At 39.1% G+C, this 22,122-nt stretch overlaps 3 protein-coding genes across 3 annotated transcripts; 2 read left to right on the top strand and 1 right to left on the bottom strand.

Annotated features, from left to right (window-relative positions):
- The first annotated feature begins 1,764 nt into the window (after nt 1-1,764).
- LOC120420918 (uncharacterized) lies at nt 1,765-4,961 on the top strand. Its single transcript, XM_039584045.1, has 3 exons — nt 1,765-1,775; nt 2,097-3,783; nt 3,834-4,961. Exons 1-3 carry the CDS (start codon nt 1,765-1,767, stop codon nt 4,959-4,961), a joined length of 2,826 nt encoding a protein of 941 aa, XP_039439979.1.
- Nucleotides 4,962-5,583: 622 nt separating this feature from the next.
- LOC120420923 (uncharacterized) lies at nt 5,584-13,453 on the bottom strand. The gene is made up of 4 exons (XM_039584052.2): nt 13,287-13,453; nt 6,690-7,127; nt 6,150-6,623; nt 5,584-6,092 (listed from the first exon to the last, which is right to left on the bottom strand). The coding sequence occupies exons 1-4, from the start codon at nt 13,363-13,365 to the stop codon at nt 5,668-5,670; spliced, it is 1,416 nt and encodes a 471-aa protein (XP_039439986.1). The 5' UTR covers nt 13,366-13,453; the 3' UTR covers nt 5,584-5,667.
- A 4,795-nt stretch (nt 13,454-18,248) lies between these two features.
- Nucleotides 18,249-19,363, top strand: LOC120420917 (uncharacterized). Its single transcript, XM_052709903.1, has 2 exons — nt 18,249-19,259; nt 19,334-19,363. Exons 1-2 carry the CDS (start codon nt 18,249-18,251, stop codon nt 19,361-19,363), a joined length of 1,041 nt encoding a protein of 346 aa, XP_052565863.1.
- Nucleotides 19,364-22,122: the final 2,759 nt, after the last annotated feature.

Below are 22,122 nucleotides of genomic sequence, written 5' to 3'. Positions count from 1 at the left end.
GAAATTTTCAAAAGTAATGTAAAAAATGCGGTATTTTGTTAACCCTCTAACGACCAGAGCTGCTTGCTCATCGTAAAAATAAGGAAAATTACAAAACGATCGGTTTAATAACAATGTTTTGTCTTGTTCTTGAATAGTCATAACGTTTATAAACTTTTGTTTTCAACAAGATTTTTTCTGTAATTTAGAAAAATATGCTCCTGAATATTTTGTTGCTCATATGCCTAGGTGGTTAATTTCCTTAAAATTGGCCAATTTTTGTTTACAATTCGCACTGTAACTTTGCTTGTGCTCTGGAGTAACATGGGTGGGAGAGGGTTAAAATTTAAATATTTTACAAAAAAAAACTCTATACAAAAAACTCTAAACAAAGTGAAAAAGCATACAAAATTTCGTTTCGTTTGATACCTATATTGCAAATTATTAAAATTTGAGTATTTTCGAATAATACGGCATTTTGTGAAAAACTGAGTCATTTTCAAAAAAAACTCTAGCAAGAGTGAACAGCATACAAAATTTCAAAAAGTTTGATACCCATATAGCAAACTAGAAAGATTAGAGTATTTTCAAAAATTACGGTATTTTGTTTAAATTTTTAGAATTTCATTAAAAAAAATCATTTTTATTGATAAAGCATACAAAATTTTACTTGGTTTGAAACCCATATTGAAAATTCTTTTATTGCTAAAGCATACAAAATTTTACTTGGTTTGAAACCCATATTGAAAATTCTAAAAGTTTGAGTGTTCTCGAAAAATTTAAATTTTAATTCCAAAAACTCAAAAATAATGAAAATACAAAATTTCGAGTCGCCTGATACCCATATTTACAAATTATGGAAATTTAAGTGTTTTAAGAAAATACGGTATTTCGTGCAAATTTGGTTAATTATTGCCAAAAACTCTAAAATACTGAAAATGCAATATTTTGAATCGTATGACATACATATTGCAAATTAGTAAAATAAAAGTATTTTTAAAAAATATGATATTTTGTGAAAAGTTTAGTATTTTTCAAAAATCTAATAAGGCCGTTGTAAATATTTTTTGTAGTTTATGTCCCTCGACCTTGGCTAGGGGGCGACATAAAATTTAAAAAATAAAAAAAAGTGAAAAAGCATATTTTTTTGCAAGCCATGAAAATTGTAGTATTTGGAAAGGAATACAGCATTCAGTATTCATAAAAAAAAAACTTAAAAACTTAAAAACAGTGAAAATGCATGCAAAATTTCGAATCGTTTAAAATAATGAATATTTGAGTTTTTTCGCAAAACACGGATTTTTGGGATTTTTTTTTGGTATTTATGCTTTGAAAATTACTACATCGGAAATTTAACATGATATTGATTGTTTAAGGCTGGTACAAATTTTATTTGAAGTTTTTGTCTCCCCCCCTTGAAAATTGGCCCGAAAATCGGGGGGCAAATAAAATATTTGTTCAAAACACTTCATAAGTTTAATCGAAATTTAAGTGCAATCAGCTGAAATCAATTTAAATTGTATTCCTCATCATTTAGAATCATTTTTAGCATATTAATTTAAAAATGTTTGAAATTTTTGAAATTTTCGATGTTTACTACCGCGAACGACTGGACAACGCGTACCATAGGTACATTATGTACCGTAGGTAAAATAGACCCACCAAGTGGTCCTTTAGCCTCTTGTCCTGTAACTCCGATACCCTGGCCTCCCCGCGGTGCTGGCCGGGATACTAGTAACCATTGCAGAGATCGGGTAACCAACCCCCGGTGGAAACTTTGGTAGTATGCTGACAGGGTAAGGGGGGCTCCACCCTCTTCGGAGGGTGTAGCTGTACCGTTAGGCTTCGAGACAAAAGCCCCCGTTACGGTGTCGAGAGAAAACCGCAGCTGGGTCCCAGAAGCTGCAAGGTGGCAGCCCCACCCCGAGACTAGGTATTCGCAGCCCTGGTTAGGCGGCATACCGAAGCGAAACACTAACTCAGAAAAACAAAAGAAGAAATTCAGGACGGATAAATCGGCATCAGACCAGGCGATGTAAAAAGGACAACGATTGGAAACTCGGTACTTGGAACGTTCGAACTCTCCAAGATCCTGCACGTGCTGGCCTTCTTGCCAGGGAGCTGCACAAGCTGAACGTGCATGTGGCCGCCATCCAGGAAGTTCGATGGCCCGGTCATGGAGAGCGAGAATTCACGGCGGTGGACCCCATCGCCAACACCTCTTTCAAGTACCACATCTACTACAGTGGCGGCGAAAAGGCGATGCATGGAGTCGGTTTCGTAGTGATTGGGGATCAGAAGAACCGAGTCATCAAGTGGAAGGTGGTGAATGACCGGATCTGCGTGTTGAGAATAAAGGGCAAATTCTTCAACTACAGCCTGATCAACATCTACGCGCCGACGAACGACAAGCCCGATGACGAGAAAGACGCTTTCTACGAGCGTCTGGACAAGACCTATGGAGAGTGCCCAAGACACGACGTGAAGATAGTCATCGGAGACGCAAACGCGCAGGTCGGAAGGGAAGCCTTCTTCCATCCTGTCATCGGCAAGGAGAGCCTTCATCCTCGCACGAATGACAACGGCCTACGTTTGGTCAACTTCGCCGCAGCCAGAGGAATGGCTATCTGTAGCACCTTCTTTGCGCGCATGAACATTCGGAAGCACACCTGGCGACACCCGAATGGCGAATCGTGCACACAAATCGATCACGTTTTGGTGGATGGTCGACACTTCTCGGACGTGATGGACGTCCGATCGTACAGAGGACCGAACATCGACTCTGATCACTTCCTGGTAGCGTGTAAAATCCGAGCTAGGCTGTCGAACGTGCTGACCCCGCGGACTGCGAGGGTAGCGCGGTTGAACGTCCAGCGCCTCGCGAGCAGCGACGTTGCTGCAGAGTACAGTCGGAAGCTTGACGAGCGGATCAACGAGGACGCGCCTACGGGTAACCTGGACGAGCAATGGGGAGCCCTCCAGAGCATCGTCAACACAACGGCTACCGAAGTGATCGGCACGACCAGAGGACGCAAACCCAAAGGGTGGTTCGATGCGGAGTGCCAGCGAGTGACGGACGAGAAGAACGAGGCCAGGAAGCGTATGCTCGTTAAGGGTACGCGCCGAAACTGTGAGCGATACAGTGAGTTGCGAAGAGCAGAGAAACGAATCCACCGCCGAAAAGAACGGGAGTACGACGAAACGGTACTTGCCGAAGCGGAAGCACAGTACAACGCGAACGATAAGCGGAGGTTTTACGCAACTGTCAACGGTGTAAGAAGGAAAACCACGCCTTCCCCTGTGATGTGCAACGACACGGAAGGCAACCTGTTGACAGACAAGACTGCGGTGGCGGCTAGGTGGAAGGAGCACTTCCAGCAGCTGTTGAACGGTGAGGCACGAGAGGGAATCGTCGAGGACAGGATACACGTTGAGGAAGATGGAAAAGCTGTGGACCCGCCTACGTTGGAGGAAGTAGCTAAGGCTGTTAAAGAGCTCAAGAACGGGAAATCCGCGGGAAAGGACGGACTTCCGGCCGAACTTTTCAAGCACGGGGGTACGCGGATGACCGAGATTCTGCACCAAATCATCCTACGCATTTGGTGCGAAGAACAGCTTCCGACCGACTGGTTAGACGGGCTCGTCACCCCAATCTACAAGAAAGGGCAAAGACTCGATTGTGCCAACTATCGAGGCATCACAATCCTCAACGCAGCGTACAAAGTACTCTCCCGCATCCTGTGGAGCAAGCTGAGACCGATGACCGAGACCTTTGTCGGCGAATACCAGTGCGGTTTCGAGCGGGTCGGTCAACGACGGATCAGATGTTCACTCTGCGACAAATCCTCGACAAGTTCCGGGAGTACAACCTGCAAACACACCATTTGTTCATCGACTTCAAAGCGGCGTACGATTCGGTCAAAAGAAACGAACTTTGGAAGATTATGGTAGAACACGGCTTTCCGGCGAAGCTTATAAGACTGATTCGTGCAACGCTCGACGGAGCAAAATCAAGCGTGCGAATAGCCAACGAGACATCTGAAGCTTTCGTTACGTTGGATGGATTGAAGCAGGGCGATGCTCTCTCGAACTTACTGTTCATCATAGCGTTGGAGGGTGCTGCGCGAAGGGCAGGCGTGCAAAGAAACGGAACACTCATCACTAATTCGCACATGCTGCTTGGATACGCTGACGACATCGACATTATTGGTATCGACCGTCGTTCAGTTGAGGAGGCGTTCGTCCCTTTCAAGCGGGAAGCTGCGAAGATCGGACTGACCATTAACACTGCCAAGACCAAGTATCTGGTTGCTGGCAGAGCGCGTGGCAGTGCAGGTGATGGTGTTTCGGAGGTGGAAATAGATGGAGAAAGATATGAGGTGGTGGATGAATTTGTATATCTTGGTACACTCGTGACGTGCGACAACGATGTGAGCTGCGAAGTGAAACGGCGGATTAGTGCTGCAAACAGGGCCTTCTACGGTCATCGTAGCCAGCTAAGGTCCCGCAGCCTAAGGACGCCTACGAAAATCACGCTGTACAGGACCTTGATACTCCCTGTAGCTCTTTACGGTCACGAGTCGTGGACGCTAAAGGAGGCTGACCAGAGAGCACTTGGGGTCTTCGAGCGGAGAATCCTGCGTTCTATCTTCGGCGGCAAGCAAGTAGGAGACCGGTGGCGCAGGCGCATGAACTTCGAGCTGTACCAAGACTACAAACATGCTGATATCGTAAAAGTCATCAAGCACGACAGGCTGAAGTGGGCTGGACATGTAGCCAGAATGTCGGACGAACGGGCGGCTAAAACGATATTCAGTAGCGAACCTGGACGGGGTCGTCGGCTTCGTGGAAGGCCTCGTACGCGTTGGCTGTGTGCAGTCGACGAAGATGCAAGAGCGGCCAACATTGTGGGCGACTGGAGACGAGCGGCCCAAGATCGAGCATCCTGGAAATCTTCGATTAGTTCAGCGTTGGGTCGATAGACCTGTTGCTGATAAAGTAAGTAAAGTAAAGTAAGTACTACCGCGAAAAGTTTTTTTTGGAAAAAAAATTGTTTTCGTCAATTTTTACATTTGTATAGAAAACTTATGATTGCAAAACACCGAAACTACTGAAAATGCATTTTAAAACACTTTTTCCTTGCTAATGTTGAAACTATGGCTTTTTTATTTCAATAAATATTTTTTTAATTTTTTGCCCTCTCCTAAAATCCGGCCGGAGCCGAGGGACAAAAACTTTGAAAAATATTTGCATCTGCCTAAAATAAAAATAAGATTTAAAAAATGAGTTTTTGTCGATAGAACTGATACAATTATCGAAATAACGATAACGATAACGAATCAAAATATTTGTTTTCATGTGATTTCAGCAAACAATGAAAGGATTAATATCTAGACCAAAATTAGTGTAAAAAAATAAATTCTAGTCGTCGCTTCTCGGCTGTGAACAAAATAGCTCGTTCCACTTTGAATTGGACAGAATGAATGCAAAAGCCGAGTGAATACGGAATTGAATCGACCAAATGAACACTGTCCGAATGACTCCTTTACTCAATGTATGATTTGTAGACTTGTATGATTTACCAAGAATCAGTATCAGACTGTGTGACTGTGATTACATTTCCAAATAATTATTTTATTTCCAGCAAATCAGCTGTTAAACTTAAACACAGGATATCGTAAATCGTTATTAGTTTTCGACCAGAATTTCAAATTCTGTCAGCGAAATTTCGTTCCACTCGAAGGGCACCATCAGCACGCGCTGGTTCTCCATAACCCTGCCCGGAATCATGGCGCCCTTGTGGTAACCGCGCCCAATGTAGACCGTCTCACCCCACATGGTGCGGCCACAGACGATCGCCTTGGCGGGGATCCTTCCGCTGAACGGCACCCAGGACGCCCGGGTGTTGCACAGCGCCTCGTACGAGCTCATTTCGATTTCCTTGCCCTTGTACGAGGTGCGACACATCCGTCTACGCGGGATGACCTTCGCCGGCAGTTGGTTTCCTTCGTACGTGACGCGGCCCACGTAGATCGGTGCTCCGTCCTTGTCGTATCCACCGAGGATGGCGCCTTTGGGGAGTGGGGACGCGTTAGTGCTCGGCTGCCAGTCCACTGCGGATTGAGAACTGTTAGGATGGTTGAGTTTTTAGCCAGTTGGACAATACTTACAAGATTGAGCGCAGCGAGTCGTCGGATTGCTGTTGTCCACCAGAATGTCAAACTCCCTCAGCGTGTACTCCTTGAAGTTGTACGGAATCTTGCAGACTTTGCTATTCTCAAGGATTTTTCCCGGGGTCAAGCTGCCGCTGAACTGTCCCCGTCCAAAGTACAGCTTCTCGCCGTACTGATCGCGGCCACATTCGATCGCGTTCAGGGGGAACACCCCGCGGAAGGGCACCCAGGACACGTTGGCACAGCACAGGGCGTCGTACTCGGTCATCTCGAACTCGAGCCCCTGGTCACCGGTGTGGCACATCTGCTTGCGGGGCATGACCTTCGCCGGCAAAACTTGGCCGTAGCGGAACACACGACCCAGGTAGATCGGAGAACCGTCACTGTCGTAACCGGCCTGGAGGGCACCCGGTGGAACCGGACCCTTGCTCGATGCCCGCACCCAGTTGCCTCCGACGCTTTGCTTTTGGGCTGAAAAATTAAAACAAAGGTCAACTTCACCTCCTTCACACTACAGAACAGAACAGCTCAACTCACACTTTCCTCCATCGACCAGCACCTCGTACTTGGAGGTCGCTTGTTCAAATCCACCAAACGGAACGTACAGACAGCCCTGGCTTTTGAGGACCTTTCCCGGCGTCACGCTTCCGTCCAGGTGACCCCGTCCGATGTACATGGGTTCACCGTGGGTGGTTTTGCCGACGAAAACGGCACCCTTTGGAATTTCTCCGTTCACGGCAGGAACCCAGGTGAAGCTGAGTCCGGTGAGCACTTCAAAGTGTGCCTTGAAGAACTCGATCCCACCCTGGGACACGTAGGCCACCCGACGTTTGGGTAGGAACTTGACCGGCAGCATCTCGCCGTAGTGCTCCGCACGGCCCACGTAGATCTCCGAACCGTCGGTGTCGGTTCCGGCGCGGACGGCATTCGCCGGATGGACGCCGGCGTCGGCCGACCAGGGGACCCAGTTGTAGACTGGAAGGTGAAATTTAATCAATTAAAAATTTTGTTGTAGTGTTGTATTTAGCATGACAAAAAAAGCCTGCATTTTTGTTCGATGTCTTGACAAAAAGTTTTTAAAGAATTGCTGATAACTTTGCAGGATTAGCTCGGATAATGTTGTGGTTTTCGATTAAGTTGTTCCGATGTTTCGACAAAATCAAGTTTTTTTAGAGTAAGTCCAGTTAAAAAAAGGAATTTAAGTTTTTATTTCGATTTAAATTGTGTTTTTATGTTTTGAGATTATGGCCATTTTATAAGCCATTTTTACGTATATGGAGCCAGTTACACTAAAAAATAACATTTGAGAAGGGTGTAAGTAATTTAAATATTTTTGTATTTTGTAATTTAAAAATGACTGTGTCTCGAAGCCGTTGCATCGTATCAAAAAGTGGTGAAAGACAAACTTGTAGGAAATTGGATGAAAAAAAAAATACACTGAAAGAAAAAACTACGGCACTTTTATGAGATTTTTTATTTTTAAGTTTAAAAGTCACATTTAAAGGTGATGTCACGATTGTTTTTCGTTTAAAATTTTTGAGGAAATAGCCTAAATGTAACAAAAAGACTCACGAAAAATGCAGGATAGTCTCTCCCTTAAAAAATACAAAAATCGTGTACTAAAACTGTTTTTTTTTAAATGGTCTGAAATCCGGAAGTGAGAATCAATTTCCCAGACAATTTTACATAAAAGTCTCCATATTGACCATTGTCCTATGTCCAATCCTTTTGAAAGGTATAGCGGTTTTTTAAATAAAAATGGTGAAATAATAGATTTTTTGGTGGTTTATGGCAATTTCTATACGAGAGACTTCTTTTTTTTTACCGGCAACGAGCAATGCGATTAAGGTGAAGCCGTTGATCATTTTCGAAGAAAATTGATCATCACTATAAAATATTCTGTATTAAATTTAATTTAACGAATTTCAGCACCAAAAGGAATCAGCATGTGCCGGTTGCCTTCTTGAAGCCACTGAAAGAATTTTTGATCTAAATCAATTGTGCTTCAAAATTTATATAATTTTGTGGCACAGTCATTGACGTCTTAGTTGGCAATCATTGATTAATGACGATTTCCATAACTTTACAGGGAACGGGATAATCGTTACCAAAAGGAATCAGCATGTGTAGGGCACTATTCTAGGAAGAAGGAATTGGCTTTCAGATATAAGTTTAATAACATTGCTCATAACTGAAAATAGATATTTTTTTCAGTGTGGTAGAAACCTGGATAGTAAAAAAGCTTACGTAAATATTAAGATGAGTCAAATTGAAAAGCTGTCAAAGGCAAACTTATGGGAAATAGGACGAGCTTTCCGGTAAAAATATTTACGAGACTGAAATATTAAGTCTGTCATATAGAAATTGCCAAAAACCACCAATAAACCTATTTTTTCAACATTTTTATTTTAAAAACCGCTATACCTTCAAAAGGATTGGACATAGGACAATGGTCAATATGGAGACTTTTTATGTAAAATTGTCTGGGAAATTGATTCTCACTATCGGATTTTAAAAATCTTGACGTTTATAACACTTTTCAAAAAACTGCAGTTTTAGCACATGATTTTTGTATTTTTTTTAGGAGAGACACACCATCCTTCATTTTTTGTGAGCCTTTTTGTAACATCTTAGGCTGTTTCCTCAAAAATTTTGAACGAAAAAAAAAAATCGTGACATCACCTTTAAATTAGACTTTTAAACATAAAAATCCAAAATTCTCATAAAAGTGGCGTAGTTTTTTTTTCTTTCAGTGTATTGTTTTCAGAAAGCCCGTTCAATTTCCTAAAAAATTGTCTTCGATCACTTTTTGATACGATGCAATGGCTTCGAGATACAGTCATTTTAAAATTGGGTAATTCTCTACCAACTCACACGAAATCGGGAAAAGTTGCCCCGACCCCTCTTCGATTTGCGTGAAACTTTGTCCTAAGGGGTAACTTTTGTCCCTGATCACGAATCCGAGGTTCGTTTTTTGATATCTCGTGACGGAGGGGCGGTACGACCCCTTCCATTTTTGAACATGCGAAAAAAGAGGTGTTTTTCAAAAATTTGCAGCCTGAAACGGTGATGAGATAGAAATCTGGTGTCAAAGGGACTTTTATGTAAAATTAGACGCCCGATTTGATGGCGTACTCAGAATTCCGAAAAAACGTATTTTTCATCGAAAAAAACACTAAAAAAGTTTTAAAAATTCTCCCATTTTCCGTTACTCGACTGTAAAAAATTTTGGAACATGTCATTTTATGGGAAATTTAATGTACTTTTCGAATCTACATTGTCCCAGAAGGGTCATTTTTTCATTTAGAACAAAATTTTTCATTTTAAAATTTCGTGTTTTTTCTAACTTTGCAGGGTTATTTTTTAGAGTGTAACAATGTTCTACAAAGTTGTAGAGCAGACAATTACAAAAATTTTGATATATAGACATAAGGGGTTTGCTTATAAACATCACAAGTTATCGCGATTTTACGAAAAAAAGTTTTGAAAAAGTTACTTTTTGCGTTTCTCTTTGTTTCGTCGTCCGTGTCTGTCGCGAGTGACCATGAACGGCCATGATCGATGACGACCAACTTTTTCAAAACTTTTTTTCGTAAAATCGCGATAACTCGTGATGTTTATAAGCAAACCGCTTATGTCTATATATCAAAATTTTTGTAATTGTCTGCTCTACAACTTTGTAGAACATTGTTACACTCTAAAAAATAACCCTGCAAAGTTAGAAAAAACACGAAATTTTAAAATGAAAAATTTTGTTCTAAATGAAAAAATGACCCTTCTGGGACAATGTAGATTCGAAAAGTACATTAAATTTCCCATAAAATGACATGTTCCAAAATTTTTTACAGTCGAGTAACGGAAAATGGGAGAATTTTTAAAACTTTTTTAGTGTTTTTTTCGATGAAAAATACGTTTTTTCGGAATTCTGAGTACGCCATCAAATTGGGCGTCTAATTTTACATAAAAGTCCCTTTGACACCAGATTTCTATCTCATCACCGTTTCAGGCTGCAAATTTTTGAAAAACACCTCTTTTTTCGCATGTTCAAAAATGGAAGGGGTCGTACCGCCCCTCCGTCACGAGATATCAAAAAACGGACCTCGGATTCGTGATCAGGGACAAAAGTTACCCCTTAGGACAAAGTTTCACGCAAATCGAAGAGGGGTCGGGGCAACTGCTGTGTGAGTTGGCGGAGAATTACCCAATTACAAAATTCAAAAATATTTAAATAACTTACGCCCTTCTCAAATGGTATTTTCAAGTGAAACTGGCTCCATATATACAAAAATGGCTTATATAGGCCTAAGAAAACATGTCTACAAAGTTTCATTGAAATCGGAGAGGGTCGGGTACAAAAGTACCAAAAAATCCCGATTTGAGCTGGAATTGCTCTTTACAATTATTTTGTTCAAACATTTCAAGCAAAGAAATTTAAAATTATAATTAAAAAATGTTTGGTTAATAAAACGCTGTGCAATTGCTGAATTTGAGTTCAAGAGGCACATTTCCGCGAAATTGTACCCGATTAATGTCAAGCTTGCTTCGAGATTTCTCAATCGAGAGCCGGCGTAATAAATCTCAAGTAGCATCAGTCAGTCTGAAACGCACGCCAAGATCGCGTAAAATAGCTCCGAGCTGCCGAGCTGAGCTGAGAACAACCGTGGCACGAGCGGCACAGCTGAGATAACTACTGCTGATCGTGAAAATTTCACTCTCTGGGTTCAAACCAGGGCTGTGGAGTCGGAGTCGGAGTCGGAGCCGGAGTCGGTGGAGTCGGGTCTTTTTGGGGACCTGGAGTCGGAGTCGGAGTCGGAGTCGTCAAAACTCGAACAGCTGGAGTCGGAGTCGGAGCCGGAGTCGGCTAAATTTTAAAAGCTGGAGTCGGAGTCGGAGTCGGAGCCGAAGATTTCTGATAACCCGGAGTCGGAGCCGGAGTTATCTTAAATTTAACAAAAAATATGTTTTTTTTATTGTTCAGTATTTTCTATAGAACAGCTTAATTTACAAAACATCTTATATTTTTAATTGATTTATCAGATGACATTATGTTTTTGAAACTTTTTATTGTGATTGAAAAGCTCTAATTGTGTTATTACACTACAATCACTAAATGATAACCTCTTACCCAAGTATGTGGTATCATAATTTAAAAAATAATAAAAAATATTGGTTATGTAGTCAGACATATCTAATTGATTCTTGAATGCTTCCTTTTGCCTATATTTATGTGCCTTTTCAATTCAAATTTGACCAAATTTCATCCAGTTATTTCTGAAAAAAGTAAACACACAGTCATCTTTTACCCCGATGGCATATGTCTTGGAAGTTTTAAGTTAAATCATGTTTTAGGAAAAAATTACGAGGTACATAAACAGATTAAAAATAGTAATCACTGTTTTTGCAAATCGAAAAAAGTCACTGACAGTTTAACTTTTGTAACAAATAATCAACGATAATAACAATCTCTTACTTGGAACTAAACATGCGCATTTTTTTTATAACTGAGTACAAGAAAATCAAAGTGGTGCATTTAAAATAATTGAAACTAAAAAAAATATCAAAACAAGCTGCAACAAATTTTGAAATAATCATTGATTGTTGATGTTGATGTTGATTTAAGGTAAACTATTTTGATATCGTTGCAAATTATCGTTGAACAAATCTCAAGAATTCAGTACAAAAATGAACTAATAAAAAAATGTGTAGAACAAAATATAGGATTTTAATTCATTTTTCAAATATTATAAAAAAAAAAACAAAATCAAAATATTATCAACTGGTACGAATTTTCTCATACTATTTGTCCCACGCCAATATGACGGAAGGTGATAATCATTGCATATCAATGTACCTTAAAAAGATGAAATATTTGTAACCTAGAAAATATTTTACTTGTGGATATTTGTTTTTTATTATATTTTAAGTTTTTCATATATTTTGATGGAGGCGCAAGATCATTCATAAAGCTTCGTTTTAGGTGAAGATTCACGAAGTATCGTGCGCCTCCTTTTCAAAGTATATAAAATTTTAAAATAAAAATAAATTAAAAAATTCCAGGGTAAAATATTTTCCATGTCACAGATATTTGAAGAGGACATCTTAAGCGTCCTTTCCACGAAGAAATTGTTTAGATATATTGATTTGCAATAATGATCTCCTTCAGCCATGGCGTGATGTCCATGTACGTCTGAAAAAAAAACAAGAAAAAATGTTTCGTTTAAAATTGTCATTTAAAAACAAGGTGCCTGTCACTGTGCTTCTTACCAATGTCAGCCTGAAAGTGAGCAAATTGAATTTTAATGTTCAATAGATCATTAAGGCCAGGTTTCTTTTAGTTATTCATTCAAAAATAACAATTTAATATTTAAATTTATCAGCTTTTAAATTTTTTTTTCAAATTTGAGGTTAAGCAAATAAATCCAAATTTACTTACAAAACTGTTCTTCTCAAAATGCCTCTAAAACTGAAGATAATTTTTGATTTCTGTTTCCATAACGTATAAAACTTGTAACCTACAAACTTTTTTTCCGTTTATTTACTTTACTTAACTTATTTTTCTTGAGAAAAATATGATGCTTAGAGAGTATTTAAATAATCCTATTTATCAATGTTTTAAAAATAATTCACTAATAATAGTTAACTAACTTTTGAAACATTTAAAAAATTGTGGAGTCGGAGTCGGAGTCGGAGTCGGAGCCAACCATTTGTTGAAAGCTGGAGTCGGAGTCGGAGCTGGAGTTGGCTAGAGTTGGTAGGCCGGAGTCGGAGTCGGAGTCGGAGCCAACCATTTGTTAAAAGCCGGAGCCGGAGTCGGAGTCGGAGTCGGCTAATCTGAGAAAGCCGGAGTCGGAGTCGGAGTCGGAGTCGTTTGAAATATGACCCGACTCCGCAGCCCTGGTTCAAACTAAGGGAAAATGCAAGGTTAACGAAATTTAGGGCAAGGGCAATAGTTTTTTGTTGGTAATGTTCTATATGTTTCCTGCTTTTGATTTATCTTGGTCACATTTATTACTCTTTTTCATCTTTTATGTACGAAAAAAAGGTTACGTATTATCTCCAACAAAAAAGGATCTGTACTTGAAGGTTATTTTTGCGCTTACAAAATTTTTCAATTCAATTTTCACTTTTTCTCACCTGGCACGTTAACGTCATCCTCAACTTTTGAGGCAAAGCGTTCCCTTAGCCCGTACCGCGTCACTTCGTAGCAGGACATATCGAAATTTTGAATTATCACTCTAACTTAACCAAAAAGAAAAGCGTCTTGCTTCGATATCGCGGGAAAATCGACTGAAAAAGAGCGTAGTTTTTCCCGTGTCCCGTCAGTTATGGTACGAAAATAAATTTTCGTCAAGAGCGCGGTTATCCGAATTTCCGCTTGTTCTTCGCGAAACAACGGCAAAACAAATATTGAAATCGTGAGGAAAAAAAAGATACGACGCAAGGGAACACAAATGGGTTCTATTAATATTGGCGCATATGATGATGATGGTGGTCAAAGTACTCTAGAGAACGCCAACCGTTTTGTTTTGGTTGTTCGAGCGGGGGTGATGCCTTAGCTAATCACGGTTGATGCAGGTCATTTAGGATTTTAGGTTGAATGCAAGAATGCATTGTAATACTTGTTCAAAACTTGGTCATAAAATTGTAATTTTTACTCCGTATCGCATTGTCTTGTTTTGTTATGTTTTGTTTTTTTTTTGTTATGTTTTATCATAAATATTCGCAATTTTTCAGGTTCCAAGATTTTTTTTATTTTGTATTCAATTTAAACCCAAATAAAAACGATATCATTCGCTTAAAAACACGGTCTCCTTTGCAAGTCCGAAGGCTTGAAATGGGGGAGTATTCACACCTCTTTTACACCGAATTTCCTTCCACCCCGAGATTCAAAACGACGTTCTTTGGATTATAAGTCCAATTGTCGACGAGTGCCTAGAGCGTCCAATTTCCCGTCCGGGGAAAAAAATCCAGGGATTTCTCGAAAAAATAAATAAATTACCCGGTAATTTCCGAAATTCAAGCGGAAGTATATATTTTCTTAACATTTTGAAAAACAAGAGTTCTCAATTTTATTTTATTAAATTCAATTTACTGTTCTTATTGAACTGATGATATCAATTTCTGAAGAATTCACAACTGGGAATAGATATTGTTTATTTGTTGGGCAACAAAAAATACGATATTATGGAATGAAAATAAACCATTATAATTTTGGTAAGTTCCGCAAAGTCACACAGCAATTGCCCCGACCCCTCTTCGATTTGCGTGACGCTTTGTCTTAAGGGGTAACTTTTTTCCCTGATCGTGAATCCGAGGTCCATTTTTTGATATCTCGTGACGGAGGGGCGGTACGACTTTCATTTTTGAACATGCGAAAAATGAGGTGTTTTCAATAATTTGCAGCCTGAAACGGTGATGAGATAGAAATTTGATGATGTAAAATTGGATGCCCGATTTGATCAAAATTCCAAAAAAACGTAGTTTTCATCAAAAAAACACCAAAAAAGTTCTAACAACTCGGCCATTTTTCGTTACTCAACTGTACAAAAAATTTGGAACATGTCTTTTAAAGGAAATTTAATGTGGGTAATTCTCCGCCAACTCACACAGCAGTTGCCCCGACCCCTCTTCGATTGGCGTGAAACTTTATCCTTAGGGGTAACTTTTGTCCCTGATCACGAATTTGAGGTCCGTTTTTTGATATCTCGTGACGGAGGGGCGGTACGATCCCTTCCATTTTTGAACATGCGAAAAAATAGGTGTTTTCAATAATCGTGATAAAATCGCGATAACTAATGATGTTTGTAAGCAAACGCCTTATGTTTATATATTATTTTTTTTTGTAATTGTCTGCTGTACAACTTTGTAGAACATTGTTACACTCTAAAAAATAGCCCTGCAAAGTTAGAAAATACACGAAATTTTAAAATGATTTTTTTTTTGAAAAAGTGCAGTGCTTCTTGGGACGCGCAGTCCTGTTTTTTCGTGATAATTTTCGTCTCTTTTGTGTCGCTCTTTGTGTGCATGGGGTGATTGGACATAATAATTGAATAATGCCTTCAAAAGTGCAGTGCTTCTTGGGACGCGTTCTTGTGTGCATGGGGTGATTGGTTTTATGTGAGTAGGTTTTATGTGATTAGGTTTTATTTTTTATGTTATTTTCTTTCTCTCCATTTCCTCAGTGTGATTTGCGATGCCTTTCCGTCGAGTCGTGTTTTTTTCGCGTTCGTCGTCGGTGTGTTTTTCGTTTTTTTTTCGCGTGCGTGTATGTGTGTAAAGGTGCGGCTGGCTCTGGTTGTCATCGATGACAATTGAGCCAGTCTGATTTGCGATGCCTTTCGGTCGGGTCGCAGGGTTTTTTCGCGTTCGTCGTCGGTGTGCAATAACAACAAAACCTTATCATACCATTTCAGCTCGATAAACATCGTAACTCGTCGTTCGCTTCGTTAATCAGTACCCCACTAAACATGAATCATGTAAAACTCGTAAAAACATCTCAATTAAAAAGTCAGACAGTTAAATCCTTCATCATTTAATTACAAATAATTTGGGTTCTATCTTTCCACAGCCGGCTGTCTAAGATAAATCCATTTCAATTAAAAGTTAACAGCCGATAAACGGGAAATGTCTCATCCGCAGCATCCGATTGCTTGCCTTGAGAATAAAACATAATACCTTTCAACAAACACTATGATTTTGGGTCGCATCATCATCTTCTATGATGAATCCTGACCAAACACCCTATCCTACTAACAAATTTTCAGGTTCCTGGCGCTTGTGGGGTGTAAGCACAGAGTAAATCAGCTGCCCTAGTAGCAACCTGCGCTAACTAACATTCCCGTCCCTTAAAATCGAGATCTACAAACTGACATGGCGGGCGCCGTTGGTGGCCAATGACTGTTACCTATTCGCAACTGATCTAGCTTTAGCAATCATGGTGTTTTATCTTTTCAGCGCATTCATACATGCTGTTGATAAGGGAAACACCACTAGATCGTCGAAGCATATAATCAGTAGTGCTGAAAGGATATTACGGTTCTGTTCAGCAACGGAGGGGCAACCATGGGTGGTCTCTCATGCTCATGCTCATGCTCATGAAATTCTAAAATGAAAAATTTTGTTCTAAATGAAAAAATACCCTTCTGAGTCAATGTAAATTCGAAAAGTACATCAAATTTCCCATAAAAGACATGTTCCAAAAATTTGTACAGTCGAGTAACGGAAAATGGGAGAATTTTTTAAACTTTTTTAGTGTTTTTTTTTTCGATGAAAAATACGTTTTTTCAGAATTCTAAGTAAGCCATCAAATCGTCTAATTTTACATAAAAGTCCCTTTGACACCAAATTTCTATCTCATCACCGTTTCAGGCAGCAAATTATTGAAAAACACCTCTTTTTTCGCATGATCAAAAATGGAAGAAGTCGTATCGCGCGATATCAAAAAACGGACCTCGGATTCGTGATCAGGGATAAAAGTTACCCCTAAGGACAAAGTTTCACGCAAATCGAAGAGGGGTCGGGGCAACTTTTCCCGATTTCGTGTGAGTTGGTAGAGAATTACCCATGTGAGCAGTTCTCTACGGAATCGGTCTTTTTTCTTTAATTTTATTTTTTGTATTTTTTAATCCGGCTGAAACTTTTTTGGTGCCTTCGGTATGCCCAAAGAAGCCATTTTGCATCATTAGTTTGTCCATATAATTTTCCATACAAATTTGGCAGCTGTCCATACAAAAATGATATGTGAAAATTCAAAAATCTGTATCTTTTGAAGGAATTTTTTGATCGATTTGGTGTCTTGGGCAAAGTTGTAGGTATGGATAAAGACTACACTGAAAAAAAATGATGCACGGTAAAAAAAATTTGGTGATTTTCAATTTAACTTTTTGTCACTTAAACTTGATTTGCAAAAAAACACTATTTTTATTTTTTTTTTATTTTTTGATATGTTTTAGAGGACATAAAATGCCAACTTTTCAGAAATTTCCAGAATTTTTCAACTTCATTTTTCGATGTAAAATCGAATTTGCAATCAAAAAGTACTGTAGTGAATTTTTGATAAAGTGCACCATTTTGAAGTTATAACCATTTTTAGGTAACTTTTTTGAAAATAGTCGCAGTTTTTCATTTTTTTTTTAAATTAGTGCCCATGTTTGCCCACCTTTGAAAAAAATAATTTTGAAAAGCTGAGAAAATTCTCTATATTTTGCTTCATTGAACTTTGTTGATACGACCCATAGTTGCTGAGATATTGCAATGCAAAGGTTAAAAAAACAGGAAAATTGATGTTTTCTAAGTCTTACCCAAACAACCCACCATTTTCGAATGTCGATAAATATCTCAGCAACTACAGGTCCGATTTACAATGTTAAAACATGAAACATTCGTAAAATTTTCTGATATTTTCGAAAAAAATATTTTCAAAAATTTAAAATCAAGACTTACTTTTCAAACGGGCTAAACGTTAAATATTACGCCCATTTTAAATGTAAGCCTTGATTTAATTTTTTTGAAAATATTGTTTTTAACAATTTTACATCGAAAAATGAAGTTGAAAAATTTTTGCGACCAATATTCGATTTTTTGAAAAAATCAGTATTGATTCAAAAAATCATAACTCGGTCAAAGATTTTTTGCCCATTCTGGAAATTTCTGAAATGTTGGCATTTTATGCCCTCTAAAACATATAAAAAAAAAAAAAAAAAAAAAATAGTGTTTTTTTGCAAATCAAGTTTTAGTGACAAAAAGTTAAATTAAAAATCACCAAATTTTTTTTACCGTGTATCATTTTTTTTCAGTGTAGTCCATATCCATACCTTTTGAGATGGATTTTCGGCTTGCAGTCGTTGGAAGCAGCTCAAACACTTATTTGTGTACTTTATCCGACGTTTCGATTTTTATTAAATCATCTTCAGGGAAACTAGAAATTTGGTTTTTGGTTTTTCCGTTAATTTTTGTGTGTTTTTGTGTATTTGTATGTGTACTTACTCGTACGTAGGTGTTCGGTTGTCTTGGTACAGTTTTGTAAAATTTGTAAAATGTCGGTTTTGTGGCGTCGAGAAAACTATGAAAATTGAATGTTTGAATTGAATGTTCATCATGAACAGCGAGGAGTACAAACAGAAAATGCTAGATCTCCTGAAGGACGACCAAACATACCAGCCCATAACACGTGACCCCACCTCGCGTTTCCAGAAACTAAACAACAATCTCGTACAACGTCTACACACACTGAAGCTGATCGACTTGAGAACTACGTACAAATTGAAAACCAACAGCGCGTTATGCCCGAGGATATACGGTCAACCAAAGGCGCACAAACAGGGACTGCCCTTAAGACCAGTGGTTCCCAACATAACAGCGCCATCTTACAACCTGTCTAAGTACATTGGACAGATGATCCGCAAATCGATCAACAGCCAGTACAACGTCAAGGATTCTTTCGAATTCTGTGAGTTTATCAACACTGTCACACTACCACCTGGACACGTGTTGATCTCACTTGATGTAGTCTCGCTCTTCACATGTGTACCCAAGCTACTAGTCGTCCATGACGTCATATATGGGTGGGAGGGGATCAAGAAGCATGCCAACAACATCAATCTCGACCTTTTCTTAGAGATGATCGAGTTCTGCATCGACGCGAGCTATTTCAAGTTCAATGAGCAGCATTACCAGCAGATCTTCGGCACGGCCATGGGAAACCCATTGTCCTCCACGGTAGCAGACCTAGTGATGGAAAACCTCCTAGTATCTGTCGTCCATAAACTGGACTTCCAACTACCTTTCCTCAAAAAATACGTAGACGACATCGTTACGGCCATTCCCCCAGACAAGCTGGACCACGTGATGGAGGTGTTCAATTCGTACAACGAACATCTTCAATTCACCTACGAACTAGAAAACAACTACCGACTACCATATCTCGACATGCTGCTAGTTCGCACTGAAACCCAAACCATCAGGACAGAATGGTACCAAAAGCCCATCGCGAGTGGTCGGTTCCTCGACTTTCACTCGCTCCACCCCTTGAACCAAAAACTCAACACTGCCACCAATCTAATCAACCGGATCAACACCTTCTCTACAAACCTGTCCGACCAGCAGAAGGTGAAAATAATGGACAACCAGCTGAAAATCAACAATTACCCCCGAGCTCTCCGCAACCGGCTTATCAACCACAGAAACACTCGCCGTATCAACCCCCCTGTTGATCCAGTCCAGAATGACCAGACTACACCCACACAACATCTGCAACATACCTACCGTAGCATAGCATACATCCCAACACTGACTGAACAAGTCAAAAAGCAGCTGAAAAAGGACTACCCACACATAAAACTGGCCACAAGGAACATCAAAACAACCAAAACAATGTTCACACAAATGAAGGACACCACCCACAAGGAGGACCACAAAAATGTTATCTACAGCATACCCTGCACCGACTGCAACCAACAATACATAGGAATGACAACAAACAAACTCCGAACCAGGATATCAGGCCACAAATCAACACTCAACACACTGGAACGACTACGACAAACAGGTATCCCCCAAGATGACCCCCAACTAACAACACTTAGCGAACGCACAGCACTGCTGAACCATTGCATCCAACAAAACCACACATTTTCTTTTGAAAACACAAAAATTCTAGACCGACACAACATAGAATCAGCCTTGCCCATCCTCGAAATGCTTCACATTTCAATTACACCAAACACAGTTAACAAACGTACAGACACAGAACAGTTAAATCCCATTTATGCTGGCATTATAAACAACCTAAAATTTCATAACAAACACAGACATGACAACAATGTCACTGTCAACTGTAACCCAACAGAAAATTAGACGAGTCCCTTTCCAATTCCCCAAAACACACAAACACACAATCAAAGTGAACAAGATAAAAGTGCACACGATAGAGCTCCGAACAATAACGACCAAAAACAGTTAGAAACGACATCTAGGCGAAAAAGAGAATCCCCAAAATCATTACCAAACCAATGCAGTAAGTCTCCACAATACGAATCCACACACTCCCGATCAAAAATATCGACCAATGAACAAACATTCAATTTTCATAGTTTTCTCGACGCCACAAAACCGACATTTTACAAATTTTACAAAACTGAACCAAGACAACCGAACACCTACGTACGAGTAAGTACACATACAAATACACAAAAACACACAAAAATTAACGGAAAAACCAAAAACCAAATTTCTAGTTTCCCTGAAGATGATTTAATAAAAATCGAAACGTCGGATAAAGTACACAAATAAGTGTTTGAGCTGCTTCCAACGACTGCAAGCCGAAAATCCATCTCAAATTAACAAACACAGTCGAAAAAAGCCACATTCATATCCATACCTACAACATTGCCGAAGACACCAAATCGATCAAAAAATTCCTTCAAAAGATACAGATTTTTGAATTTTCACATATCATTTTTGTATGGACAGCTGCCAAATTTGTATGGAAAATAATATGGACAAACTAATGATGCAAAATGGCTTCTTTGGGCATACCGAAGGCACCAAAAAGGTTTCAGCCGGATTAAAAAATACAAAAAAATCGAATAACCGAAATCTCAGAGAATCGCTCATGTACCTTTCGAATCTACTTTAACCCAGAAGGGTATTTTTTCATCTAGAACAAAAAATTTCATTTTAAAATTTCGCGTTTTCTCCAACTTTGCAGGGTTATCTTTTAGAATGTAGCAATGTTCTACAAAGTTGTAGAGCAGACAATCACAATTTTTTATATCAACATAAGGGGTTTGCTTATAAACATCACGAGTTATCGTGATTTTACGAAAAAAAGTTTTGAAAAAGTTGGTCGTCGTTGATCATGGCCATTCATGGTCACCCGCGACAGACACGGACAACAAAACAAAGAGAAACGCAAAAAGTAACTTTTTCAAAAAAAAAAAAAAAAACTCGTGATGTTTATAAGCAAACCCCTTATGTTTAAATATCAACATTTTTGTTTATATTAAACTACTTAACTACTATTTTGCTATGAAAATTATTTTCATCGAAGTAATTTATTAGGTTGAATGAATGAAAAAAAAAAAAAAAAACATCAATTTGGTAGAATTTTTAGAGTTTGATGCTAACGAATTATTTCAACAAATTCTACCATCGGTTTTCTCTGAAACTTACCCTTGAATTGCTACGTAAAAACATTTGATTTTTTTAGGCTTGTTCAATTGATTTCATAAAATTTCGACAATGTTGCTTGAATTGACAAGCCCAACAACTCTGAATAAATCCTCAAAATCTTCCTGAGAAGTTAGATTTTCAGAAAACACCTTAACTTTCGACCAAGACAATAGTTGGCCCTTTCCATTTGCAACAGCTTTTCTCGAAACCAGTATGGCACCATTTTTCGAAAAATCAATTTTCTACTTAATTTTACGACATTTTTTTGTGAGATGTGACTGAACCCTTCATTCGTCTTCACTTTGTCAACCTGAGATTGACATTTTGCTTTCGTTCGTTCACACATCTAGATTTTTTTTTAAAAGGTCTTATAAACTATTGTCTTTCATTTGTTTATAGGACCTACTAAAAAAAAAAAACTTTAGACATGAACGAATGAGCGCAACGCAAGATCACTCATATACACAGCCATGTGACTCTCACCACTCTCTCATTCGGGCAAAAAAGTTCGCTTGAGCTCTACCGAAATTCCGAGCCGTATTGTTAAAAAGATTGGTAGATCGTGGTAGATTTCCTTTAAACAATTCGAACAGTCCAAAAATCCACCAACGCATCTACAACATTGATCACACAAAAAACGCGATCTACCGCGATCAATTTTTGACAGTTCGACGCCAACGAATTATTTCAAGAAAATCTATCCATTTAACAACTCCGATCTTTTTTCCCATCACGCAGCACTACACAAGCACGCACAAGCAAGTGTGCTTGAGTGTCGAGATCGGCATTCATTCGTTTC

This window comes from Culex pipiens, chromosome 3 (assembly GCF_016801865.2).
Source record: "Culex pipiens pallens isolate TS chromosome 3, TS_CPP_V2, whole genome shotgun sequence".
Lineage (NCBI taxonomy): Eukaryota > Metazoa > Arthropoda > Insecta > Diptera > Culicidae > Culex > Culex pipiens.
Note: the sequence above shows the minus strand (reverse complement) of the source record. Positions and strands in the feature narration are given on the sequence as shown.

Coding starts and splice junctions, on each gene's coding strand:
- LOC120420923 (XM_039584052.2), bottom strand. CDS start 13,365: ATGTCCTGCTACGAAGTGACGCGGTACGGGCTAAGGGAACGCTTTGCC. Junction 7,128..13,286: donor GGATGACGTTAACGTGCCAG/GTGAGAAAAAGT, acceptor TTCACCTTCCAG/TCTACAACTGGGTCCCCTGG. Junction 6,093..6,149: donor GACTCGCTGCGCTCAATCTT/GTAAGTATTGTC, acceptor CTCAATCCGCAG/TGGACTGGCAGCCGAGCACT.
- LOC120420918 (XM_039584045.1), top strand. Junction 3,784..3,833: donor ACCAGTGCGGTTTCGAGCGG/GTCGGTCAACGA, acceptor ATCCTCGACAAG/TTCCGGGAGTACAACCTGCA.
- LOC120420917 (XM_052709903.1), top strand. CDS start 18,249: ATGAACAGCGAGGAGTACAAACAGAAAATGCTAGATCTCCTGAAGGAC. Junction 19,260..19,333: donor ACCTGTCCGACCAGCAGAAG/GTGAAAATAATG, acceptor TATCAACCACAG/AAACACTCGCCGTATCAACC.